Source organism: Saimiri boliviensis, chromosome 10, assembly GCF_048565385.1.
Source record: "Saimiri boliviensis isolate mSaiBol1 chromosome 10, mSaiBol1.pri, whole genome shotgun sequence".
Lineage (NCBI taxonomy): Eukaryota > Metazoa > Chordata > Mammalia > Primates > Cebidae > Saimiri > Saimiri boliviensis.
This window is the reverse complement of record NC_133458.1, coordinates 2,145,984-2,166,210: the sequence shown is the minus strand read 5'-3', so window position 1 is coordinate 2,166,210 and position 20,227 is coordinate 2,145,984. Positions and strand designations below refer to the sequence as shown.

General features: G+C 40.5%; 1 protein-coding gene and 1 pseudogene across 1 annotated transcript in view; both read left to right on the top strand.

Moving 5' to 3' along the window:
- UBE3C (ubiquitin protein ligase E3C) overlaps positions 1-20,227 on the top strand; it is a 128,076-nt gene that overhangs the window by 34,682 nt on the left and 73,167 nt on the right. Inside the window, exons 5-10 of the mRNA XM_039472736.2 lie at positions 994-1,109; positions 2,648-2,805; positions 5,585-5,738; positions 6,168-6,388; positions 7,617-7,768; positions 10,839-11,026. Of these exons, the coding sequence (XP_039328670.1) occupies positions 994-1,109; positions 2,648-2,805; positions 5,585-5,738; positions 6,168-6,388; positions 7,617-7,768; positions 10,839-11,026 (989 nt within the window). The remainder of the gene's footprint in view (positions 1-993; positions 1,110-2,647; positions 2,806-5,584; positions 5,739-6,167; positions 6,389-7,616; positions 7,769-10,838; positions 11,027-20,227) is intronic.
- Positions 11,033-20,222, top strand: LOC141579995 (ubiquitin-ribosomal protein eS31 fusion protein-like; annotated as a pseudogene).

Below are 20,227 nucleotides of genomic sequence, written 5' to 3'. Positions count from 1 at the left end.
AGATGATTCTAAATGGGTCTTATGAAAGGAAAAATTAAAATACCAGTCTATTACACACAGGCTCAGTAGAGAAAGTAGAAGAGATTCCTTGTTAAGTATTGAGTTTCCAGTGTAATTTATGGCAGCTTCATTACATACTGTCTAGTCAGGCCTCTTGATTGCAAGTGACAAAAATCTGCATCTGCCTTTATTGAACTCACTGACGAATCCTTGTATCCAGGAGAATGGGCAGTTCTGGCCAGCCTGGTCATTGGGGCTGTAGGATTGCCTTCCCTATCAAAAAATGATGGAATTAGGGAAGGGAAATATCCAAAATGAACAGATGCTAGAGACACAGAGGCATACACATCCACAGAAGAAAAAGGTGAAAAGAAACAGGTTTCCCTTGTAACTTGGGATTAATATCATATTTCGAATACATTTTTATTACAGATTTCTGATTTTTGCAAATGAACTATCTTTGTTTCAGATTGACATGAGCTTTAAATGTACTTTGTTTTAGTTATTAATTTAGTAATTTAATTCTGATGTATTTTTTTTAAGATTGAAAATGCAGATACTTTTCATTTTTGGAGACAGGGTTTCTCACTCTGTCACGCAGGCTGGAGTGCAGTGACTTGATTTTGGCTCATGCAACTTCCACCCACAACCCCCAGTTCAAGCAATCCTCCCTTCTCAGCCTCCCAAATAACTGGAAGTACAGGCATGTGCCACCACGCCCAGCTAATTTTCATATATTTTGGTAAAAACGAGGTTTCACCACGTTGGCCAGGCTGGTCTTGAGCTCCGCCTCAAGTGACCCGCCCGCCTCGGTTTATCAAAGTAACGGGCATACCTTTAAATCAAACCTGACTTAAAAGATTTACTCTTACCATGTTTTGATTAGGTTTGATTAAACGTGTGTTGCCGCTTAAGGAAATTTGGGATATTATGTAAATTAACAAATATTAAATTTTCATTGAAAGTTGTATATTGTCTGTTTTGCTGTTTCAGATATGGCTGTATCAGAACTTAATTAAACACAGCTCTCTGTTTGTCAAGCAGTTGGATGGATCTGAGAGACTTACGTGCTTATTTCAAATAAAAAGATTGATGAGCCTCTGTTGCAGGTAAAATTCTATTTTAAGTCAACAACATATGTAATGTACTGATCACCTCTTCTAGAGGAACACCTTTTGACTTTTATTTTCAGAGACAGTGGCTTTTGCTTACTTTTTTTTTTTTTTTTTTAAGAGATCATAGACTTCTATATATTGTAATTTTCATTCTAGGTGATTTTGGCCAGCAAGAGGTATAAACGAAGACACACAGATATCAGTATCTTTCAGATGACTTTTTCTTGCAAGGGTGTCCTGGAATTATTTTGTGAATGTTGGCCATCCTGGTTACTAGAAAATGGAATGTCAGCCAAAAGAGGACTCTTGATATGAGAAAGATTCCATTACATAGGGGTCTCTACCAAAATGTGGTTTGAAAGCTACGTCTTTAGAGTATACCTTTCATTAGGCATTTATTATTTGTGTATGAACTCAAAATAAGTCACTGCCATGACTTTCTTGGATTTGGTCTACAAAGGAACATGTTTAAAACCTCTAACATTTACATTTTGTTAAAATTCCATTTCTCATCAAAAAATCACTGCTCCTTAGGGAAAACAGCCCCGGCCTGAGGCAGAGAGAGCACTTGAGCCTTTGTGACCTCACAGATAGAACGATACTATTCAGTTGCAGTTCATGTTAGCCTCTTAAAATGGCAGCATTCTAATTATTTGTATTGTTGTTATGCATTGTGTACCATGAAGCGTCTTTTAACATTTGCAGCAGAGCCTTTGTCGTGTTGCCAGTCTGTTCAGTATGTACATTGTTAGTCAGGTTCGTCACTTCTTAAAAAGTCTCAATGTATATTTTAAAATTATTGATGTATTTTTATCTTTTTCGTTTTATAGCAAAAGAGCTTTCAAGCTTTCATATTGGGGTTGGAGGGATAGAGGGAGGAGTGGACTAGAGACAGCCAAGAAGAAAGTTTGGGGAGTGACGTATGTGCTCTGTGTCTTGATTGGTAGGACCTGTCTAGACTTCCTGTACTGCCCTCTTTAAATGGGTATAAGATTTATTTTTGTGATAGCCAAGCCTTCCCTTCTGCCTGCAGTTCTTCTCATAGTAGGAAGGAAGGCCATAGTCAAAATGAGAGATGACTTAGGACTAGAAGTAAAATCATTGTTCCATTTGGAGGATATTGCAGGCATGGAAAGTCTCGAAAGCATTTTAAGGAGATAATGTGCACTGTTAAAAAGAGATTCGTATCTGAGTTTAATTAAATGCAGCTTCTTGGTACAGTTCGTGGATTGTTACACTTCTTACAGTGTTTTGTAATCTTGAATATTTTGTGTTCATTTCGCCACTGTCCATTTTTTATGTCTGTGAACTTAGTGCCAGCATACCATTTGGTGCATAACAAGAACTCTTTGAAAAACCATCTGAGTGACTGAATGTTGGTTGGATGATTTCCCTGCCTATCTCTAAGATGTCCCTATTTTCGGAGATCACCTTGTACTGGAATAGTTTCTTTCCATTGTCACAAAGTCACTTGGGGAGGCTTGGTGACATTTTGCCATTTAGTAACTGAATACTTTTTTTCATTTTCACAGGTTGCTGCAAAACTGTAATGATGACAGTTTGAATGTTGCACTTCCAATGAGAATGCTTGAAGTATTTTCCTCTGAGAATACTTACTTGCCTGTTTTACAAGATGCTAGCTATGTGGTGTCAGTGATTGAACAGATTTTGCACTACATGATTCACAATGGTAAGTAGTCGGCAGGGTCAGAACTGTGGCTCAGCATCCCAATGGGGGGTGAGCAGAGGCCAACCTGCTGCTGCGAGCCTGCGCACGGTCTCAGCATCAGAGTGGGACTGGTGTCCCAGGCGAGTTGTGCTCCATCCATGGTGCCCACCAGAGTCCCAGATTCCAGCATCTGTACTCGGCTCCACCCACTCTGAAAATTCAGAAACATCCTACTTTCTTTGCCTTTTTCCTTTGCTTGGAAATGAAATTAATATATGCTTTCATAAATTGTCCCAGTACTGATATCCAAGATTTGTATCTGCAGTGTAGCTGTTGGTCCTTCACCTGAGCAGGAAGGGCTCTTCACACCTCATGCTCATTCCGAGTGGATGGGAAGGACAGTGCCACCAGTGTGTGAGTTTAACGTCACTCCGAGAGCCTTATTATAAAGTAAATTCGGTTACGTTATTTTTCTTAAAAGAATGGTGTCCTCACATTAGTTCAGTAGAAGAGAATAGGATGTTTAGTTTGAGTTTTCTAACTCATTGCTAAAATTTTAATACATTGATAATGCTCCTAGAATGACTACGTTACATAAGCTGCAATGAACTGTATCTGAAACTTTTTTTTTTTTTTTTTTTTTGAAATGGAGTTTCGCTCTTGTTACCCAGGCTGGAGTGCAGTGGCGCGATCTCGGCTCACTGCAACCTCCGCCTCCTGGGTTCAGGCAATTCTCGTGCCTCAGCCTCCTGAGTAGCTGGGATTACAGGCACGCGCCACCATGCCCAGCTGATTTTTTGTATTTTTAGTAGAGACGGGGTTTCACCATATTGACCAGGATGGTCTCGATCTCTTGACCTCGTGATCCACGCGCCTCGGCCTCCCAAAGTGCTGGGATTACAGGCGTGAACCACCGCGCCCAGCCCATATCTGAAACTCTTAAGTACACATTAGTAACACTTTTTGGAGAAAAAATATGAACTAAACATGATTTTTAAAGCTTTTATGAAGTGAACAGTATATATCCTAAAACAAAAAAACCTTCGATCCCAACGTCCTCATAGGTAGAAACCCAGGCACTTCAGGACTCCTGGACTTCAGAAATGTTTGTCAGCATTACAAATGTATATGAGAGGTCTGGAAAGGGAGTTGTAAAGGGAGGTCTGGAAAGCCATGGTCACACATAAAATTATAAGTAAATTATAAAATTATAAGTGGATTTGTGCTTTTGTTCACTTCAAGTTACATCTAGCAGACTTGAAATCTAGACGATTTGGTCCTCTGAATTAAAACTACATAAATTAAATTCATATTCATTTCAGCCTTACTGCTTGGTGTAGTCTTATTTTTTAGACACCTTAGTTTGTTGAAAACTGATGGATACTGTATACCAGCTTAATTAAAAGTAAACTGAAAGTTGTAGAATTTGTTCTTTTTAAAAACTAATAATTAAAAGTGGCTCATTGTATTGATACACACACACAGGCAGACACACACACACACACACACAGAGTTTTAAGACTAAGCATTTGAGGGGAATTTGTACTGTTTTCTAAAATTGTAAGGAAAATGCTTAAGAAATACGCATTATTTGAAATGTGTCCCCCAATACCAGAAATGCTTAAAAGAAAGTCTTGATGTATTTCTTTTTAATTCTTGATGTATTTTTATCTTTTTAGTTTTCTAGCAAAAAAGCTTTCAAGCTTTCTTAGTGAGTTTCACTCATCAGCAGCTTATACTAGGTTAGACTTGGGGTAGTTACAAAGTATATCTAATGACAAAGTATTGAGTATATATTGTTTAGTGATTTTCACTCAAATATGAAGCTGTGTAGGTCTATTTCAAAAACTGGTCCATGCAGATGGATTGTTTTTAATGTGTGCTTGTATACTGATGAGATATTTACAAATCACACCTGAACATTGTTCTTTTTCTATAAAAATGGAGTAAATGATTCTAAAAGAATATATGATTTGGATCATTCTTGATAGTCAGAGTTTATGTTCACTGCCCACCCAGAGTTCCTATCAAAAGCATAGGCTGGAAATTTTAAGAGGTTCTAAAAGTTGTTTCAGTTTATGTCGTTTAAGTTGCCTTTAAATCAGTTAAATTCTTCAGTGCCCAGATTGTGGTCTCCAAATATATCATTTCCTCTAAAAGGAGCTTCAGAGTTCCCGGGAAAAAGGCTGATTACAGGGCATGATGCAAGAGGTGAGACTGGGGCATGTTGTTCCAGCAAAGAGCAGAGGACTACCAGTGACCCTGAGGGTCAGGAGCCTTCTAAAGCCCGCCTCAGGGCCCCATGTGGAGCAGTGTGAGGCCAGGACTGCAGTGTAATGAAACCCTATGAGTTCAACACGATCTTTAAAAAACACACAAATAGAGACAAATTATAAGATCACAGTATTTGGGCCTTATTGGGCTCCTGATATAAGCAAACTAGTTAAATAGAATTTCTAAAATGAGACAATTGGAGACTTGAACACTGACTAGATATTTGTGATGTTAAGGAACTGCTCTTCAGTCTTTTAATGATACACTAAAATAATCGTATCTTAGACTTGCTTCCAAATGGTGTGTAGGTGAATTGAGATTGGCTCTAGTTGACAGTTGTTGGTACACAGAGTCTGTATACCATTCCGCAGTCTATATGTTTGTTTAGTTTTCCTTATTAACATGTAAAAGAACTAATTTAAGTTTGGACCTGTAGAGATTGTAAAAAGAATTTAAAAATTGACGAGTTTTTTCCCCTTATTATAGGAAAAGGCACTAAATTTTAAATGCGTGTTTTTCCTTTTAGGGTATTATAGGTCTCTCTATTTGTTGATTAACAGCAAGCTTCCATCAAGTATTGAATATTCTGATTTATCTCGAGTTCCTATAGCAAAAATTTTGCTAGAGAATGTTCTAAAACCATTGCACTTTACTTACAACTCCTGTCCGGAAGGTGCGAGGTGAGGCTGGAATGGATTTATTGATTTTGTCATTTCTCAAGATCTATATCTGACAGTAACTTTAACATAGGATGTGATTTTAAATATAGACTTGAAAGTCAGATTTTTACTTTATTAGTGTTGATTTAGTTTATAGAAAAGTGTACTTTTTCTTTCTGGCCTGTAGCCTAATACAAATTTGAGATTCTGGTGACGTTATTTTCCCACTTTTCTAGTAACTGTCAAAAGTTAACGAAAACATGGCAGCTATCTTAATAGAGAAGACATTAAGTTTATTTAGGTTGATTGAGTTGATATTAAATGATTTAATTGGCTAATTTAGAAGAGTAGATTATCTTTTTGAAGGATATTTTGAAAGATTATTTTAATCAGTGATGGGATGGACAGTATGCTTTGACATTATAAAAAGCTTCTGTTTTTCTTTTTCAGGCAACAAGTTTTTACAGCCTTCACAGAGGAGTTTCTGGCAGCACCTTTTACAGATCAGATTTTTCATTTCATCATTCCGGCGTTAGCAGATGCACAGACCGTTTTCCCTTACGAGCCCTTTCTGAATGCACTGTTGTTAATAGAGAGTAGATGTTCAAAAAAGAGTGGTGGAGCACCCTGGCTTTTCTATTTTGTTTTAACTGTTGGCGAAAATTATTTGGGTATGAAATACAAGACTTTTTTACCTGAACATGTATATGGGTTAGCATTAGCAGATGAGTCAAGAGAAGGCCGTGAAGTGGCAGGTGTCATGGAAAGGTGGGCCTCTCTTGGAAGAGTGTATTTGCTGAGGGCTGTGGTGTGGGCAGTGTTGCTGGGAGAGTTTCCAGATACAGTGGGAAAGACTGACTTATTATATACATGTCTTATAAGGCCGCACAAATTATTTTAATAGAGTGAACGGAATTAAATGGGAAAGCTCTTCTGTGAGTCAGGCCTGTTTCCCTGCTCTTCCTAAACTTAACAGTGTGCCTATTCTAGAATGATAACATCTTCCTGACGTATTGTTGAAAAAATGCATACATACACGCATGAATTATTAATGAAAGAAATACAGGAAAAAACAAACTTTTTCTTACTCTCACACTCAACATTGAAAAATTCTGTGACCGGTAATGGGGGTGTGGTTTTCTCCCCACACACCAAGCAGTTTTGCAGCGGACACCACCTAGGTATTACACAGTTAAATTTAATTCTGATGCTGTCCAGCTGGAAATACTGTCGGATCCTATACTATGAAGGCTTAGTCCCGCAAGACTACACCCACTTCAGGCCAACTACAAGTAGCAGGTTGTCACCTATACCTCTGGGCAACCTGCAAAAATGGGGATTCCTACAACCCTGCCTTTGGTTTGGTTTGGTAATTTACTGGGGCAACTCCCAGAACGCGGGGAAGCCAAGGTAGGCAGGTTGCGGAACTCCCATGCCTTCTCTTGGCACTCCACGCCCTCAGCACCTCCATGTGTTCAGCTCACTGCGTCTTCCTGTTGAGTTTTATGGTGCTTCATCTCCAGTGTCCCTCCAGCAGCCCCTTGGAGGTTGGTAGGTGGGGCTGAAAGTTCCAACTCTCTGATCACTTAGTTTCTCTGGTGAAAAGCCCCATCCTGAGGCCCCTAAATGGTCACCTCGGTGCATAAACTCAAGTATGATCACAGAGGGCTAGCTATGAATAACAAGACTCGTTCTCTTTCAGGAAATTTCAAGAGTTGTAGGTGCTTTCTGACATGAATGGGGACCAAATCTAAGTATGTTTCCTATTGTGACACAGAATTTTAAAATAAGATCTGGTCAGAAATGCCTCTTTGAGTATGAAGGAAAATGGCATCTTAGTTTTCTATTTTTAAAAATAACGTTTAACTAAAATACATTTTAACTGATTGTTTTACAAAGGGGCCCTCTCTGAGGAAGGGCTGCTGGTGTATTTGCGGGTGCTGCAGACCTCCCTCTCTCAGTTACCAGTCTCTCCTGCCAGCGCCAGCTGTCACGACTCAGCCAGTGACTCGGAGGAGGAGGGTGAAGAAGCCGACAAGCCCTCGAGCCCGGTGAGCCCGCGATGCTGGCAGCCCTCTCTGCCCCTCTGTGGTTCTCTCCACCCCTACTCTGAGTTACACAGTCAGACCCTCAAGCAGCCTCCACAGAGAAGCCCCTTCAGCCCCCTCTACCACAGTTTCTGTGACTAGAAACGGTTTCTTCCACCGCTTTCTTAGTACGTGTATGGAAGTGTAAATGGAGACACGCAGTTTTGTGGGGTTTTTTTTAGGCAAAATAGGATTATACTGTGTGTTAACTTAGTTATTAGGATATATTTTCTAGCAGTGAAATTGTTGGGTCAAAAGTTCCTTTTTACCCTATCCTGTGAATACCAAGTAATGTCTTCCATTAATTTCTGCTGATTTTATAGAGGATATGTGTTATGATTTATTTTAAAATTATTTTCAAGTTCTTCTTTTATTCCTTACTGTTGAGTTTACAGTAAATTTTCAAGGAATAAAAAACTTTAAAATTATATATACATGCATACTTAATTTGTGTTTTACTTAATATACTTACCAGTGGCTTTTCTCTGGTCTTAAACACTTGAATGGCTTGAGGTATGGCTTTCACAAGTTACTATTTTTCATTAAGGAGTTGTATATTGATTACTAAGTGTAATCACAGAATATACTTGAGAGGGTTCTCCAGGCTTCCAGCTGAAGTCCATTTTTGCAGTATTGTAAAGCGGGTGTGTCAGTACATTGCTGCACCTTTCTGGACAAAGCTTCACTAGCATCAAATGAAAGAGATCACAGCTGTAAGATGAAGATTGAAAAGTAAGTACAGGGCTTTGTTTAAAAATAAAGAAGATGAAGAAAGGAACAGATTATACTGCCAGGGCTTACGGCTAAGAGGCGGACTGATGACCAAGGGGTGAAGTCGTTTTTATAGTGGATAGTGGGTGCTGGAACTGTTGTGTTTGTTCTAACTGTACACCAGTAAGTATTCATCTGTGTGTGTGGTTATAAAAACGTGGGTTCTGTAGTGGAATGTAGATAAAATTTTTGTTTTTGGAAGGAAGTTTAAAAATAGTTACCTTCCATAGAATCTGTGAAATTAAACCTTTATTTATACACAGCATATTTTGTATTGATGTGAAGATGGGGCTGTGGGCTTTCTTAGCGAGAGAGAAGACAGAGCTTTTCCTCACTGTGGGTGTGCAAACACAACGAAAGCAGAGCACGAGGACCCATGAACCAGGAAGGAAGCTGCAGACTCTCTTGCTTGTGCTTACCCTTTGAACATTTAAGAAGTGGGATCAGTTGCTTGATTTTTAAAATTCTTTACAACTGTAGAAAATATTATTACACTTTAATTCTTTTTTAATATATAAGAGTTTCAAGGTCTGCATATTATATAACTTTATATACTTTATACTTTAATTTCCTTTTTTCATTTATTCCCTTCATTCTTCCTTTGCCGTTGGTAGTGTCCACATTTGGGCTGAGAACTACAGACCCAGTTTTGAACCAGGCATTTGTAGGTTTCACTCCAAGTCATTCTCTCCTTGCCAGGTCTCTTACATGTATGTTTCTGTGTTGCCTTTTCTTTCCCACAGCACTTAATCACATAGAACCTAATGTGATTGTATGAGATTTTTCCAGGGTCAAAGTTCACCCTTGATAATCTCTTTTGCCTTCAGGTTTCTGTATAATCTGTTCACTTATAGCTCATGTATAATTTATTTTAAAATTGTACACTACAGCTGGGTGCGGTGGCTCGTGTCTGTAATCCCAGCACTTTGGGAGGCTGAGGCGGGTAGATCACGAGGTCAGGAGATTGAGACCATCGTGGCCAACATGGTGAAACCCTGCCTCTACTAAAAAGTTACAGAAATTAGCTGGTCGTGGTGGCACACGCCTGCAGTCCCAGCCACTCGGGAGGCTGAGGCAGGAGAATTGCTTGAATGTGGGAGGCGGGGGTTCCAGTGAGCCGAGATTGTGCCACTGCACTCCAGCCTGGCACCTGGCGACAGAGCAAGACTCTTGTCTCAAAAAAGGAAAAAAAAATTTTGCACTACAAAAATAATAGTGCTAGGATTCTTCTCTCATTCTGGCACTCCTTTTATTAGCTTTATGTTAAAGATTCAAGTTTGACAGATGAATTTACTGCTTTTATGTATAAAGCAATGTTTTGTTTGGTAGATTATTTATAAATTACATAAGTTGTATTCATCCAAGTTTCCAAACAGTACAGTCAAAATACCCAGTTATATATATTCATATATACACATATATATGAAAAAAGTATGCATCTTTGCTTACTGCCCCAAATGAGTAAATTGCATAGATTGGCTTGAGTTTTATTCAGTGAATCAAATCTTCTGGAGAGATTCAGATATAAAATAGATTTCTTATATATAGCCCTTAATTTTAGTAGGCTGGGAGCAGTGGCTCATGCCTGTTATCTCAGCACTTTGGAAGGCTGAGGCAGGTGGATCACTTGAGGTCAGGAGCTCAAGACCAACCTGACCAATATGGTGAAACTGTGTCTCTACTAAAATACAAAAATCAGCCATGTGTGGAGGTGGGTAACTGTGGTTCCAGCTACTCGGGCAGCTGAGGCAGGAGAATTGCTTGAACTCAGGAGGTAGAGGTTGCAGTGAGCTGAGATAGTGCCACTGTAGTATAGCCTGGGCAACAGAGTGAGACTCTGTCTCAAAAAAGAAAAAAAAAAAGTTATTTAATATTCTCACTTACTTTGCTTAAACTTGGATCCCAAATTAAAATGAAAATGCCATCAGATGATAATAGTTTCACTGTGTATGCTTGTCTTAGTACACGTTATTTTTAAAAATATATAGGAAATGAGGTTTTTTTGAAATGTAAATGCTGAAAATACTGTTAGGTCATAAGCAAAAACTGAGTATTCACAGTTTGTTACTGTGCTAGGCAAAATGGATGCCTGCTGGTGACTGGATCCCTAGAGGATTTCACACTAGGTCCATTGTGATATGGGTAATTTGGAGATGATGCCTGTCTTTCTGCACCTGAAGAAAAATGTGATTTTGTGTATGATTGTAGTGAAGACGTTCAGTCAAGCAGGTTTATGGAGATTGATTGTTCTGGTGTGTTCTAGGAGGATGGCAGACTGTCAGTACAATATGTAACAGAGGAATGTCTGAAGAAGCTGGACACGAAGCAGCAGACCAACACTCTGCTCAACCTGGTGTGGAGGGACTCTGCGAGTGAGGAGGTCTTCACCACCATGGCCTCCGTCTGCCACACGCTGATGGTGCAGCACCGCATGATGGTGCCCAAAGTCAGGCGAGTGTCTGTGGGCATCTGTGTCAGGTGGCGCCAGCTGGAGAACATACCTTCCTCCTTGGGAATGGCTCTCTTTTATCTGCTCTTTTCTGGTAGAATATGATGTAGGATATTACACTGTCCAAGCATTTCATAAAAAATCGTTGGTGTGGCCAGGCATGGTGGTTCACACTTGTAATGCTAGCACTTTCGGAGGCCGAGGCAGGTGGATCACCTGAGGTCAGGAGTTCAGGACCAGCCTGGCCAACTTGGCGAAACCCCATCTCTACTAAATAATACAAAAATTCGCCGGGCACGGTGGGGTACGTCTGTAATCCCAGCTATTCGGGAAGCTGAGACAGGAGAATCACTTGAACTTGGGAGGCAGAGGTTGCAGTGAGCTGAGATTGCACCATTACTCTACAGCCTGGATGACAGACCAAGAATCCATTTCCAAAAAAAAGTTTGTGTTTTTCTTTTGTAAACCGACAAATACTGAGATTTTTTTCCTGGCCTGTGAGCCTCTGAAGTACCTACCCTGTGTGTAGTATTTCCTGTACTACCTTAGGTATATGAGTTTGTTCACCCATTTGAAAGGTTGGCCTCATACCTGCATTAGTGAACCACTGTGTTATGTATCTTTTTAGGCTTTTTTCATAGTACCCTTTTTTGTAGGGTTTGTTTTGTTTTGTTTTTTTCCTTCAGACAACATCTAACTCTGTTACCCAGAATGTGGCAGTGTGATCATAGCTCACTGCAGCTTTCACTTCTTAGGCTCAGGCGATCCTCCCACCCCAGCCTCCTGAGTAGCTGGGACCATAGGCATGCACCACCACACCTGATCAATTTTTTTTAATAGAGACAGGGGCTCACTATGTTGCCCAGACTGTCTCAAACTCCAGGGCTCAAGTAATCCTCTCGCCTCAGCCTCCCAAAGTAGTGGGATTATAGCGGTGAGCCACCACACTGGGCCTTTGTAGTACCCTTTAATTAGATTGTACCTGACAATTTATTACTAAAAGTAAATTTTTGTTTTTTGGCCTTTGAAATAAACTTTTGGTTCAGACAAAACTTGAAAGTTAAACATATGGCCAGTTTGTGCTTAGATAATTGTGATAGTAATCTTGAACTATTTTATTTCCCTCCATTTTGAGTGGTACATTAGTGGTTTCTTGAGAATTTAACAGAAAAATATTCAATTGGATACAGTGCAAAATCTATGTAGTAGTTCTCCTAGGACCCGAGGGACTGATGTTGCACAGGCAAGCTGTCAGTAGGTAAGCAGGTCTGACACTGATTCCTGTTACCCTACAGAATTCTCTTGTGTTTATAAAAGGCCACCCCATCACATGAAAAGAGTGATTTCTGTGGGTTAGGAAAGCATTCTTTGAAATGAACTGTAAATGGCCTTGTAAACACTAATGTAGCCAACTAATGAGGTGCTATCTTCACTCACTGGTGTTTATTACCGTCGGAGGAAGTAGATGTCAGTGAAACAGTGGCTCCTGGATTAGGTCATTAGCTCTTTGCTGGCTAATTGCATGAGAGCAGGATGTGAGATCTGAGGATCGGAGTGGCTGAACCAGGATTCTTGCTTTTATTGTAGCACACAGCCCATTGCTGTGGATAGTAATTGCTGGATTTAACTGCATCACTGCCCTGGTCTGAGGTTTACTAGAGAACTGCTTCCAAAAGGTGTTTAATGGGTGAAGGAACTTTCTGTGTAGGCTTGATTTTATGAGTACAACACCTATTTCCTCTAAGAAACTACTCTAGGAATTTTATTTATGGCTTAAACATGTTAGGTTCTAATATTTAGAAGGAGCAAGTACCCTTACTTCAACTGTTAGAGATTTTAGCTGCTTTCAATTTTTATTTTTTTAAATAAGTATTTAAAAGGTGATTAGTATATTCTCAGGTTGGTAACTCATTCTCAAGCCCTCACCGATTAATATTAGTCCCTCTTATTTTCAAGGTTAGGATTTGCCATTTAATTTCTGCTTAACATTGATTGTCAGGGTGTTCAAATGAATGTGGAGGCCTTTGTACCCTGACATGGAGAGATTTCCAAGACGTATACAAGAAAACAAGGAAGAGGCAGGACAGTATCAATAAGAACCTGCTTCTTCTGTGAGGACGATGCAAAAAAATGTATATTCATACTGCATAAAGAAACTTGGAAGCATATACAAGAAACTCATAAAACTTAACACTCACATCCAAATATGCTGAGGAAGCTGAGGCTGGAGTACAAGTGGTCTTCTGAGTACACCATTTTATATCACTTTGAGTTCTGGATTAGGTGAATGACTTACTATTTTTAAATTGGTTAAGTATTAAATGAATTGGCAGCTCCTTTTTCGAGAGGAAATTTTATATTAACATTGCATTTGGAAATTTGGATCTAACATTTTTAATATCCATTTGAATGTGAGTAAATATTCTTTGGCTGTATTATGAGAGAGGGGGAAATGAAGGCTCTGCTCCAGTATCAGACAAGTAAGAAAGGACACCAAAGACGGCCTCTTAGAAAGTGTTCTGCTTTCATCCTGGGGTACTTGGGGTTTGGGTGTTCCACTGACTGCATTTGTGATGCTACTTAGACGAGGCCTGTGCTGCCCTGCTCATCCTCAAGACATTCCTGGCCTTTGTGTGTATTTGATGTTCCTTGTCCTCCTTTTTCCTGACCCTCTTTGACCCGCTCCTTTCACAGACACCATGTTTGCTTGATTTTTCTTTTATTTGGGCTTCTCAGTTTCCTTTGTGGGTTTTTCTTTCCTCCTGTTTTTCAGTGTTTCCTGAACTACTTGTATTTTTTAGTTGTTTTTTTGTTTTGCTTTGTTTTTTTTTGTTGTTTTTTGTTTTTTTTTTTGAGACGGAGTTTCGCTCTTGTTACCCAGGCTGGAGTGCAATGGCGCGATCTCGGCTCACCGCAACCTCCGCCTCCTGGGTTCAGGCAATTCTCCTGTCTCAGCCTCCTGAGTAGCTGGGATTACAGGCATGTGCCACCATGTCCAGCTAATTTTTTGTATCTTTTAGTAGAGACGGGGTTTCACCATGTTGACCAGGACGGTCTCGATCTCTCGACCTCGTGATCCACCCGCCTCGGCCTCCCAAAGTGCTGGGATTACAGGCTTGAGCCACTGCACCCGGCCATTGTTTTTTTTTTTAATAGACAAATCTTGCTTTGTCGCCCAGGCTGGAGTGGAATGGCCTGGTTTTGGCTCACTGCAGCCTCCACCTCCCAGATTGAAGCAATTCTCCTGCCTCAGCCTCTCGAGTAGCTGGGATTACAGGCACCTGCCACCACGCCCCACTAATTTTTGTATTTTTAGCGGAGACAGTGTTTCACCATGTTGGCCAGGCTGGTATTGAACTCCTGACCTCAGGTGATCTGCCCACCTCAGCCTCCCAAAGGGCTGGGATTACAGGTGTGAGCCACTGCACCTGGCTCAGCTTTTTAGTTCTTTTTTGGTTCTCCGGGTGATCTCTGTCATACAAGCGGCTTCAACTATGTTCTAGTGACTCTCAATGTTTGTGTCTTTAGTTTAAATAACTTTCTGGAGCTCCAGATGCAAGTATACCTGCTTAATAGGAGATGTCCCCAGGATGTCTCCTCTGTCCCCTTTCAGGGACTGAAGTTGAGTCCAACATCTCTCCCTCTTAAGAGCCTCCTCTTTCTATTCCCATTTTGGTGAACAGCCCCATCGTCCACTTGGTTGTCTGTACCTGCCACCTGAAGCTGCAGTGTCCTGCATGGTATCCACCAGTGATGTGTGTTTCACATTGAATTAAATACAAGCACAGACTCAGGTCCTCAGCTACCCAAGCCACATGGAGACAGTGCTGCCCAGGGTTTCGGCGCGGTCACTCCCCCCGTGGTGCTTGAGAGCTGTTCTTTATGTCATGGTTTGCCAGCCTATGTTGTGGAAAATAGAACCCTGCTTGTTGCATTCTCTTGAACCGTGTAGATGCCCTTGGCTTTTAGGAACAAATTCACATTCTCTAGATTATTGATTTGTGCAGTATCCCCTTCTCATCAAATACTTGTTTACCTCTCGCGTTTATTTTTAGCACAAAATACCTTTTCTCCAGGCGTAAATGAGGCAGAAAGGCGTAGCTTGCACTTCTGGATCACATAGCGCTCGTTTATGCCCACGCGGTGTTACCCTGCCCTTTCCTTTTGCATATGCCAGTTGCTTCCAGTTCATGTCTAGGCTGGCCTGTTCTTGAGGCCTTGGCTCTTTTAACCCACTGAAGGGTGGAAAAGTTTGGAAGCAGAATCTTGAAGATAGTGTTTTAGGGGTCAAGGAGGTTGATGTTATAATTTGCCTTTAGTCTTCACATAAACCATAAGGCACCACCAGTTTTATTTCAACACATGCTTGATTTTTCCACCAAAATCTAGTACAGTGAGGCAGCTCAATTTTGTCTTCTGTTACTAATCACTGTGACTTAAACAGTGATGTGCCCTCGAAGTGCAGTGCTGCTTCTGTGTGTGTGACTGTGTGTGTAGTGTTTGTTTTGTCTTTATTTTTGTTTTTGTTTTTGTTTTGAGACAAGGTCTTACTTTGTCACCCAAGCTGGAGTGCTGTGGTATGATCTGAACTGACTGAAACCTCTGACACCCGGGCTCAGGTGGTCCTCCTATCTCAGCACCCTCGAGTGACTGGGACTATGGGCATGCCACCACACCTGGCTAATTTTTTGTATTTTTTGTAGAAAGGAGGTTTCGCCATGTTGCCCAAGCTGCTCTTGAACACCTCAGCCCAAGCCATCTGTTTGTCTCAACCCTCAGCCTCCCAAAGTGCTGGGATTGCAGGTGCGAGTCACTGCGCCCGGCCCCCCATGTGTTTTCTAAGCAGTTCTTTGCCATGTGTTTTCCAAGAACTGTGATGTATTTGGTGATGATGAATGCTCTGTAGCTCTTGAGAGATTTATAACTTCATATCTCATACTTTAATAATAATAATTTGGGATAAAATGATTACACAGATGACTTCAATGGAGAAAAATACAGATTTGTTCATTATATGCAGAATTCAAGAGAGAGGTATATAAACTGTTCATGTGTTTGTAAACAAGTTTTTATAATATTTTAGAAAAAATATTGAGGATGTACCTGGAGAGAAATAAATGAATGTTGCCTGTGATTTCATGGTTGCTTTCATTATCAGTGATATTTTCAGTATAATCAATAGAATTAATCAGCTATTGATTCATGTGAAAATTTGCATTCCGTTTCATGAAGTTCAAATAACGTTGATGAGCTTTTAAACATTTCAACACATAGTGATCTTAAAATTAAATCTATTTTGAAGTCATACATAGATTATAAACTAATTTCCATTAGTTATTGTTAGACATATCAAATTAATAAAGTAGACTTGTCTTAGTCAACATTAGCAATACAATTTGTAGTGAGTTCTGAATCTTCAAAGAATTTTCAAAACATTTGTGAATAATTTCTTCACGGGAAATAGGAGTAAACCTGGAAGAAGCATATACCACCAAAGTGATTCTAAATCCCTCCTGCATTTTTAAAGTTTTCTTTTAAGATAGTGTTAAGAAATAGGAAGAGAAGGGGCTTCCTTTTCAATCTACCATCTGTAGTGGGACCTCCACCAAAATGCAGACTTTCATAAAAACCCTATGGGGAAGACCATTAACCTCAGGGTTGAACTCACAGATACCATAGAAAATGTAAAGGCCAAGATCCAGGATAAGGAAGGAATTCCTCCTGATCATTAAAGACTGATCTCTGCTGCCAAGCAACTGGAAGATGGACGTACTTTGTCTGACTACAGAATTCAGAAGGAGTCTGTTTTTCATCCTGTGTTGAGATCCATGGGGGTGCTAAGAAAATGAAGAAGTTTTACACCACTCCCAAGAAGAATAAGCACAAGAGAAAGAAGGTTAAGCTGGCTGTCCTGAAATACTTTAAGGTGGATGAGAATGGCAAAATTAGTCACCTTCGTTGAGAGTGCCCTTCTGATGACTGTGGTGCGGGAGTGTTTATGGCGAGCCACTTTGACAGATAGTATTGTGGCCAGTATTGTCTGACTTACTGCTTCAACAAACCAGAAGACAAGTGACTATGTGTTAACAAAAGACATGAACTTTAAAAAAAGTAAGAGAAGGGATTATCAAAGAAGACATTTGTGGTAATGAAAGCCACTTTCCCCCGTTTTAGTTTAAACTAGTATGAGGGAAAGTATGTTTTTTGAATCTGTAAATCTTTGAATTAAAGAAAATCAATTACTAGTAAAAGGGGGTTGCCTGATGAAATTGGTTGTGGTTTTAATACTGGAATGTTAACACATCTGAGTATCTAAAGCTCGTCTTTTATTTTTAGCTACTAGTTGGTGAAAAACAATTTTTAGCAGCTTGTCTCAAGATGAAGTGTACCTTAAAATTTTTATTACTAAGGACATTTGGAATTTATTTTGAATCTTGCATTATCTGATGTGAATTATTATATATCTGTTTTATTGCTTTTTGTGGTATTAGAAGTCTCTAGTAATACTTTTTTAAAAAGAAAAATGTGAGCAGAAAAACACAAATTACTGCATTTGTACTTGTGTACTAGAAGAGTTAGGTAAATTATTGGGTGTCTCGTTGTATTTCTTTTACCATGACATCTTGACTGAGAGAGGAATTCTCAGAGGCTGCCTTGCGGTAGTGGTCTTGACTCTTTGTGTGTGAGCCAGTGTCTTCCACTGTGTTCTCTTTTGTAATTCAGAGAGTCTCCTTGGAAAACTGGCCTGAATTTATGACCCGGATTGAAAATTGCTCTTTCCTGATTAACTCATAGGGTTGTTACAGCTAAATAAAGCCTAATGAGCAATGTTTAATCCATCCCACTGTGGGAAAAGAATGTCACTTTTTTACCTTTTAGAAGTATAGCTCCAAACCTTCAGAGATTTTTTTCTTTTATTATTGTTTTTAGAGAGGGAGTCTTGCTCTGTCACCCAGGATGGAGTGCAGTGGTGCAGTCTCAGCTCACTGCAGCCTCCACCTCCTGGGTTCAAGCAATTCTCCTGCCTCAGCCTTCCCAGCAGCTGGGATACTGACGTGTGCCACCATGCCTGGCTAATTTTTGTATTTTTAGTAGAGACATGGTTTCACCATGTTGACCAGGCTGGTCTCGAACTCACGACCGCAAATGATCTACCTGCCTCAGCCTCCCAAGGTGCCGAGATTACAGGCGTGTGCCACCACCCTGGCCATATTATTACTATTTTTCATTTTTCCAATAATTTTTTTTTTTTTTTTTTTTTTGAGACGGAGTTTCGCTCTTGTTACCCAGGCTGGAGTGCAATGGCGCGATCTCGGCTCACCGCAACCTCCGCCTCCCGGGTTCAGGCAATTCTCCTGCCTCAGCCTCCCGAGTAGCTGGGATTACAGGCACGCGCCACCATGCCCAGCTAATGTTTTGTATTTTTAGTAGAGACGGGGTTTCACCATGTTGACCAGGATGGTCTCGATCTCTTGACCTCGTGATCCACCCGCCTCGGCCTCCCAAAGTGCTCGGATTACAGGCTTGAGCCACCGCGCCTGGCCTGTTTTTTGTTTTTAACCAGTACTCCATAATTCCTATGGTGTACTCAGAAAGTGCCAATATGGAACAGTGCATTTGATGTTTTGGATTGAGTGCAGGAAATTACTTGAACAATCTAATATGAGATGTTTGTATTGGATTTTGAAAGACCTCTTAAAAAAAATTAGTGCTAGCTGATGACACCATTGTGTCTAAAATGTTTATCCTGTCACAGACATGCAGTATGCAACATAGAGCTAAACACTCAGGACGTTCTTCACAAAGTTCATCTTTTTAATCTAGTATTACAGAGGAATTGTTTTAATATTAATTTTTATTTTCTTGAGATAGGAACTCACTCTGTCACACAGGCTGGAGTGCAGCGGTTCAATCTCAGCTCACTGTAGCCTCGACCTCCCAGGCTCTCTCAATTCTCCTACCACAACCTGATGAGTCGCTGGGACTACAGGCACATGCTAGCACACTCAACTTACTTTTCATAGAGATGAGGTCTCACCACATTGCCCAGGTTGGTCTTAAACTCCTGGGCTCAAGCAATCTGCCTCCGTTGGCCTTTCAAAGTGCTGGGATTATAGGCATGAGCTACTGTGCCTGGCCTAAAAATCTTCAAGGTACATTTTTTAGATTTTTTATTTTTTATTTTTTATTTTTTTGAGATGAAGTCTTGCTCTGTCGCCAGACTGGAGTGCGGTGGCACAGTCTTGGCTCACTGCAGTCTCCACCTCCCAGATTCAAGTGATTTTCCTGCCTCAACCTGTCAAGTAGCTGGGATTACAGGCACATGCCACCACGCACAGCTAATTTTTGTATTTTTAGTAGAGATGGGGTTACACCACGTTGGCCAGGGTGGTCTTGATCTCCTAACCTCGTGATCTGCCTGCCTCAATCTTCCAAAGTGCTAGGGTTATAGGAGTGAGCCACCGCACCCAGCCTAGATTTTTTATGAGATGTTGACAGCACATTTTTTGTATTTCAAGAAAAGTGACTTGAGTCAGTCACTAAACATTTTACAAATTTTTAACATATAAGTAGGCCAGGTACAGTGGCTCATGCCTGTAATCGCAGCACTTTGGGATGCTGAGGTGGGTGGATCACTTGAGGCCAGGAGTTCAAGACCAGCCTGGCCAGCATGATGAAACCCCTTCTCTACTAAAAATATAAAAATTAACCAGGCGTGGTGGTGGGCGCCTGTAATACCAGCTACGTAGGAGGCTGAGGTAGGAGAATTGCCTGAACCCAGGAGTTGGGGGTTGCAGTGAGCCAAGATTGCACCCCTGCAGTCCAGCCTGGGCAACAGAGCAAAACCCTGTCTCAAAAAGTATAAGCAGTAATAACACTAGTAGTACGTGATAGTATGATACAGTAATACGCTACGTAGCAGATGGGGAGCAGGCTCACCTTGTGCGTGAAAACCGTTACCTTTATCTTTTGGAGTAGGTCTCACAGCCACAGGGAAGTGCTTTCCTAGCTTGGTAACAGTGCAGATTGACACCTTTGGGAACTGTGTCTCAACAAATGGCTGGTTGTCTGAGGCAGCTTTTTGCGGTATTAGGACAGAGATTTGCTAAATCGTACATTTATCTTCAATGTGTACCTTTTTTTAAGGCAATGTTTTGAGTCACTATTTGCTTACTGTTCTGTGTTTTTCTCTGTTCCTTTTT